The 7,400-nt window shown below is 39.3% G+C and overlaps 1 protein-coding gene across 1 annotated transcript in view; it reads right to left on the reverse strand.

Moving 5' to 3' along the window:
• The window catches only part of slc6a4b (solute carrier family 6 member 4b), a 6,741-nt gene extending 571 nt beyond the window's left edge, over window positions 1-6,170 (reverse strand). Inside the window, exons 1-11 of the mRNA XM_038703561.1 lie at window positions 5,945-6,170; window positions 4,855-4,989; window positions 4,510-4,729; window positions 4,232-4,370; window positions 3,959-4,093; window positions 2,710-2,813; window positions 1,376-1,503; window positions 1,167-1,279; window positions 558-689; window positions 239-338; window positions 6-89 (exon numbers count right to left, since the gene is read on the reverse strand). Of these exons, the coding sequence (XP_038559489.1) occupies window positions 6-89; window positions 239-338; window positions 558-689; window positions 1,167-1,279; window positions 1,376-1,503; window positions 2,710-2,813; window positions 3,959-4,093; window positions 4,232-4,370; window positions 4,510-4,729; window positions 4,855-4,989; window positions 5,945-6,170 (1,516 nt within the window). The remainder of the gene's footprint in view (window positions 1-5; window positions 90-238; window positions 339-557; window positions 690-1,166; window positions 1,280-1,375; window positions 1,504-2,709; window positions 2,814-3,958; window positions 4,094-4,231; window positions 4,371-4,509; window positions 4,730-4,854; window positions 4,990-5,944) is intronic.
• Window positions 6,171-7,400: the final 1,230 nt, after the last annotated feature.

A 7,400-nucleotide genomic window follows, 5' to 3' on the forward strand; every position in this document is an offset into this window, starting at 1 on the left:
TGGACTGATGGCGACCCAGCACACCCTCCAGAATAATCCTGGAGCCTTTCCCAGCATGGACTGAACATCACTGCTAAATCTTTTGATACCTAAAAGCAACAAAGTAAACACGAGACGCAGTCACTTACAGTATTCATCTTCTACATGCTAACAATATATTTGATCCTATGGGTCATTCATTTACATGGAAGTTAAAAGAACCTGAATACCAGTCAATCGATAATAATCTCTTGTTTACCGTAGAACCAGGAAACCGCAATGGCCTCAAGGAAACCCACAGCAATAATGGAGCATCCTACTCCAAATTCCTCCAGCAGCTTCACCACATAGGCACCGCCCTGTCAATAACATTTCACACTGACTAATAACATCACCCATCATCACGCATTTTCCTCCATGTGAGCAACAGACTGCAGATCTCAGTTCTTAATTCACTACAGTGTATCCAGAACTGCATGAACCTCACAATAAATGTGATTGAAGATAATTGTTTGAATTAACGAGGGATTGAATTTTTGTTCTACTTGGTTATCTAATTTAAAATTTGAAAAACGTACATTTGTAAGGGTGCTTAGAGAGCCCAAAAAGCAGACAACTACCAAGCCCAGAACAAAGAGTTCACGTCTGTGAGAGAAATGATCCGGGTATTCATCCAGCACAGCAGTGATGATCGCCTCCAGCCCACCAAACTGAAACACAGAGAAAGAGCAAAAATGTACGGTATTTTATTCTAGCATATTTCACTCTGCATAAGCTATTCGATTGATTTGGATGCTTTATGTCAGGTAAAAATGTACAATTCAGTAATGTTAACATCACTACAGCATTGCATCAAGGCCTACATTTGCATATTTGAAGTGAATGTAGAAATGTGTAACACTAACTTGTAACCTTTTCTACTAAAATGTTTATTGTAGAAATGAAACTAAAATGCAATAAATGCTAAAAATACATGCAGTCTTCTTTTATTGGTGAACATTTTAAGAGCATTGACTGTAATGTAATTCATTCTTTGTAAATATGAATATAAATATCAACCTGAACCAAATAATCTTAATTTATGAACTTGACAGTTAAATGTAGCCCATAAAATAAAGGTTGTTCAGCTGAATCGTTTTCCATGACCCTCGTGTACTTAAGAAGTGTCCAGAGTTCACAATTCATACCGTGCTGTCCAGTCCCAGCGTGATCATCATCACAAAAAAGATGATAGCAAAAAAGGTTGAGCCCGTCATGTTTGCAATGGCTTCCGGATAAGTGATGAAGAGTAAACTTGGTCCTGAAAGCATGAAGATATTGAGATCAGGGAGAGTCTTATTATTTTTCGTTTGTTTGTTTGTTTTCATGATTTTAAATGTAAAACTCATTCGCCGACCTTTATCCCGGGCGACATCCTCAACCTCCACCTTCCTCATCTCTGCCATGTAGCCCAGCACCGTGAAGATGACAAACCCCGACACAAAGCTGGTCAGACAGTTCACCAAACTGGTCACGATGGCGTCACTGTTGAAGAAGAAATGACACCCTGTTCAAGGACATGCAACTTAATTATTAGCATTCAATTGAAAGCTGTTCAATCCTTTGCTGACCCTTCTAACCTTTGTTTAATGGGATCCTTCTCTTCAGCTTGGTGTCTGAGACATGAGGAATTTCTAACTAGGACTAGAACCAATAGAAATCTTGCAACAATAATAACATTGTTTGGTGCGTTCTCGTTTGTTTTCTGTCTGCTTCTGTCGCTTTCAGCAGGTATTTCCGCCTCCACATCTGCAAAGTCTGGATCCATGATTGCAACCCACCTGCTGCCCCCATGTTCCTGCTCAACACCCACTGCTAAATAATTATTGATAGTCCTATTATTACTATTTTTATTATTATTATTGGTATAACTTTTATTGCTATTACTATTCTTTATTGATATTTGTTTTGTTACCACAACCATTACTATCCCCCACCCAACATCTAAGTGCCAATGGCAGAATGCTTTTAATGATGGAAAATCTTCTATCTGGCCCCACACAATCAGTCATCAATGGTTCTATATAAATAAATAAACATCCGTGTTGGAACAAGTACATTCTCCCAAAGCACTTCCACTATCATTTGTTCCTGCAATTTCTTCTTTTTTACATTAAGAAATATAATGTTTTTAAGCCAGAATTGGCAGTTTGTCAGCTAAGTTGTAGTTAAAAAAAACAAAACATGTACTCTATATTTGTTAATAAAAACTTAAAAAGCAATCAGGCATCTATCTGGAAGTTCCTTGATCATCATCACACTGTGGTGTGTGTGTTTGGAGTATATTTAATTTGAGTCTCACAGTCAAGAAAAAGGCAGAATCCAGTTTCATTCATGATGTGTGACTGTTTCCTCACATGCCACTCTGCTCTGCTTATCACATCAGCCGCACACACTATTAGTCATCCTGGGAGTGTACAATTTAATTTCTGCGTTGTACAGCTTGGCATTTATACCCACCATGTAGTATTCACCACTCCTGCCTCTCAAATCATTGTCTGCTGCTCTTAAACCGCTAACTGACCACACTAAAGTCATTAAACTTAATCCTTAACTTCAACAGAAGGTGCGATTTCTTATGATTCAGTGTGCAAAGGTTTTCCTTTCATTTGGACCCTTTGCCTCTACTTGTTAAGCTGTGTTCAAGCCACAAATGTAAGTTCACATGACTCATGGAGTCTCAGATCTTACCGATAGCAGTTATTTGTGAAAGGGTTGTAGCTGGAGAGAGCCAGGAGCACCCCGAACCCTGGCCCCAGAGAGAAGAATATCTGAGCGGCAGCATCCACCCACACCTTGAAAAGACAGGAAGAGAGACAGAAAAAAACATTACACTATCTGGAACTCTTAATTGTACAAGTTCTGGGATGCAATTTGTTGCTATGGGCTTTTAGCAGCATAAAAATACAATATTTCTTACACACACACAGTGATTTAATGTCACTCTCCAAATAAAATTAATAGGATTGTCTTCAAATTTTCATTTTCTTGTTTGTGTTCCTCAGTATTCAATTTAACGAGCAGAGAGGCGTTGTGTCAGTCGTATAGAAATCTACCTGCAGCACAGCTGTATACAGGGAGATCTGAAGAGGAGCACGCATTCGGCATTAAAAAGAAGAGGGCAGCGTTGGATATTGGTGAGTGAGACAGAAAGGGAGGCCTTTGTTAATGGGCAGAAAATCTAAACCAATTATGCATCTTATTATCCTGCTCTGTGGCTTATTTATGCATCTCATTTCGTCTCATCCATATTCCCTTCCAGCTAAAGCACTCACACATGTTTAGCAAACAAGAGCAGTGAGCCAGAGAGGAAGACAAGGACGTTTCATAAATAAAATAAAAAAAATATAGGCAGATTCTCAAGGGACTAGTGGGTACAAATGAATGAAGATATTAAACACCTCTCATGTTTGGTAGATCTAAATGTGGTATTTCATTGCATCAATCCAGCAAGTTACATACTAATCTTGGAAAGTTGCACACAGTGAAACAGAGCATATCATTACATTTTTGTTTTGTGTTAAATGTGTACTCTGAGAAAAATTGTGGACAAAAAAGATGGGTATCTGTAAAGAATATTAAGAATAACTGCTCTGACATTGATTACAAAGACATGGCTGCAAAAAGAAAAAACTGGCAGGCCACATATGTCAAAATAGACAAGAAAAACAAATAAACATAGAAGTTACAATTCTTTGTTGTTAAATCAAGATGCTGTGATTAACTAATTCCTATCTGTTTATTATCTGTAAGTGTGTTTTAAAGTAATGTAATTTCTTCTCTCTCTCCCTCTTCTTTCTTTTCCACATTTCACTTTCATTTAAATGAAGGGTGTAGGTTCTCATGGGACCAAACATGTGAGGCCCTGTTTTCCATGTTATAGATGAGTGAACTGTATCCTCTGTCAAACCAGCTGACCGACCAACTTTGTACAACTCACACTGGTCTCCAGCAGCTTCCCCCACTGGGGTTTTAGGTAAAACACCACACCTCTCCAGGCTCCTGGCAGAGTGGCCCCTCGAATTAGCAGGATGAAAAGCACTATGTAGGGCAAGGTGGCTGTCACCCACACGACCTGGTGTGGAAGAAAAAAATATATCAGAACGAGATACAGTTACACTGGGGAACTAGAGATCATAGATGTGTGATTAAAGTAAAGATAATTCACAATAACCTATGTTGTTATCACAATAAAACAACTGCATTGTGTTACCTTTCCCGAAGTCTTCACACCCTTCCAGAGGCTGAAGTATACGATGGTGAAAATGAGAAAAAGGCAGAGCATCAACTGCCAGCGGACACCCCCAACATTTTTCAGCCCCGACGACTTGTGGATCTCAAGAACATTCCTCCTGTAACGACAAAACACATTAATCATGCCATTATCAGTACACAGGAGAACATTTCCCGCACAAAATCTATTTGTGTAGAGTATTACTGCAAAGCTATTTATATATGTGGTTTCTGTAACTCACACTTACATGCACTTACGTGTAAAATTCCTCGGCCGGAGACCTGGAGGAATTCGTCCAGGTGACATTGTCAATGCCAAAATAGTTGGTGCAGTCGGGGGTATTCCACACATTGTCGCAGTTTGTCCAAGGCAAGATGCTGGAGAAAGAGGAGTAGAAGTAGAAGAGGGCCCAGGCGATGATGGTGTTGTAGTAGAAGGACACATACAAGGCGATGACACAGATGGCATATCCTATACCTGAAACAGAAGATAACCGTAAAAAAACGCTTGCATTGTGTTCAGTTGATATTGTGTCACAGATTTCCCACGGTAGATTTCAACTGAATATCTGCTAACTGAGCAGCGCAGCGTGAGGGCCTTACCTTTGAAAATGGGACAGATGTGTTTCCATATGGATATGGCTCCGGTTCTGTGGAACTGTCCCAGTGCCAGCTCCATGTAGAAGAGTGGAACACCACCAAAGATGGCCATCAAAATATAGGGAATAAGGAAAGCACCTGCACAGAGATGCACGAGGGTACATCATGTTATGTAGGGGTTTTACATGGACGTCATGATGACGATGAAAACTCAACAATGAGATCTGAAGAGGACTTGAACCTGAATTTAAAAACAAAACTTGAATGAAAATGTGAAAATGAGACATCTCTTCTGCCTCATTTTTACATCTGTCAGGTAATTTAATTGTGGTTTACAATGTATTTCAGCCCAAAGGGGGGTTTACAAGAGCAACAAAATATTTTATTTGATAAAACCTTTGAAAAGAACACAGCCTTAAGGCTAATCAAATAAAATGTATATTGCTATATTGCTATGTAACTTTCTTTTTATTCCTTTTTTAGATCTTCTATTTATGCTTTTTCAATCCTAAATTGTCTTTTATATTTCTTTTAAATCTTGTCTTTTCATGTTTTATGTGCAGCACTTTTCAGGATTGCCTTGTGTTATATATATAAATTTGCTTTAAGACAGATAGGCTGCTGTAATATAACCAACCCTTAGTTTCTGATGTAAAAGAATTGAGTAAAGCACAACACTCAACCAATCTGTGCAAGAAATAATATAGCCTATATAGCCTACATAAAACGCTTGTCCTGATAAGGATTTGTCAAGTGTTTGTATTGTGAAAATGATTGATAAAAAGAAAAACAGATACAGACTATGTCATAGGAAAAGTGTAAAAACTTTTTAGTGGACTTTTTAGTGACGTGAAGGTTACAGATGCGTACTTCAGCACCATGGACAGTTTCTGCTGCCAGATGCGTAGCTGCAGCCTGTTTTCTGAATAATTTAAAGCAATGTCGTGCACAAATTCGGGAATTTAATCGATTTGAGGACTATTAAAATATGTAAGTGTTTGCCAAGTGGCTCCACACAAGAGTTCGAGCTACTTAAATCCAAACTTATGAAATCAAGCTGTTTGACCTGGTGTAAAATCTCTAAACCACTTACCGCCACCGTTTTGATAACATATGTACGGAAATCTCCAAACATTTCCCAGGTCCACCGCAAAGCCAATGACAGACAAGAGAAAATCCATCTTTTTGCTCCATTTGTCCCTGGAGTCCGTCTGGGTGATGACCGGCACCGGGACAGCGTTGTTGGAGCTGTAGCCGGGATTCGGGGATCCGTGGGGGGTCAGACTGCCGGCCATGACTGCTGAGTCCTGTCGGGGCATCGGACTGTGAAAAGTCAGTCAGAGGACCAGCTCCACAGAGAGGAGGATGTTTCTCCTATAATGATGACAGGGCCGAGTGGGAGGAGTTGGTGGAGCCGCAGCGGACACTTGGGGTTACCTGTTAGTGCAGGAAGATAGCACAGAGGTTGTTTGATTTTTACTTACAGCGGCTTTGAACACACCTTCTATAATCGCACGTTGAATTTTTGACACTTTCACTACAAACCAGTGAGTTAACCCGTAGTCTTGACTGCTGCTTTACTCACTTTTGATTAGGCCTATTGAATTTAAATTTAGGCTACCTGCAACAGGGTATCCAGAAAAGTAAATTCCGATGGTGATGGTTATCAGGACTCAAGACTTCATCCTTCAATCGCAACGATGTGACAGAGATCAATATGGTCCCTCTAATGTTACAGTGATGGTTTTTATGCTTCAGTAACGATGTGGCATGTAGACCTCATTATTCACACATTCATGAAAGCACATGTGTACCTTTTTGACTTTCCCGTTTGTAATATGGAGCTTTGAATAGGCTTAAATGATTTCTGCGGCCCTTTTTGTTGGGTCATCATTCAGAGATGGTTTAGGATAAACTTCACTTTGATTGCATGAAAACAGTGATGACAGTTGAAAAAGTAATCTCCCCCAGTGGTCCATTTACTAGCTGTTCTGGAGCTTTCACTCATATCAGATGGAGTGGCCCAGTCAGGGAATTGTAATTTCGCATTTACAGACTTCTCTTGTGCTTCTTGACTTAAAAGCTGACGTTCAAAGTTCATTCTTGATCTAGAAGAAAGCAGTTGAGAAAAAAAAAATCTCACCACATGGTCCATGTAGTAGCTCTTCTGGAGCTTTTTAGCATGATTTTTTTTTTTTTTTTTTTGCTGCTGTTACATGCTGCCAAGCCTCCAAATGTTACAGTTTCATGCTTTCAATGTTTCCACGTCTTTATTTACAATTTGTCATTTTCCTGCCTATTTGTATCTGACCTGTATCAGACATCACAAAGTGCTTCACAATAAAAGACAACACCAAGATATAAAATACAGACACAATGTAAAAGTAATAGCCTAAATAAAACAATACAAAGGCATTACACAGGTGGGTCACAACTGGAGAAAAAGTAAAATTGGAAAAGAATTCAAGTCCATGTGAACCAAAAGTTTGTTACAGAAATCCATAAATAGCACCTTGAGCCATCTTGGCTCCCTGATCCTTTGTTAATAT

This window comes from Micropterus salmoides, unplaced genomic scaffold, assembly GCF_014851395.1.
Source record: "Micropterus salmoides isolate LMB-PRFRI ecotype aquatic unplaced genomic scaffold, ASM1485139v1 Ms_hic_scaffold_7, whole genome shotgun sequence".
Classification (NCBI taxonomy): Eukaryota; Metazoa; Chordata; class Actinopteri; order Centrarchiformes; family Centrarchidae; genus Micropterus; species Micropterus salmoides.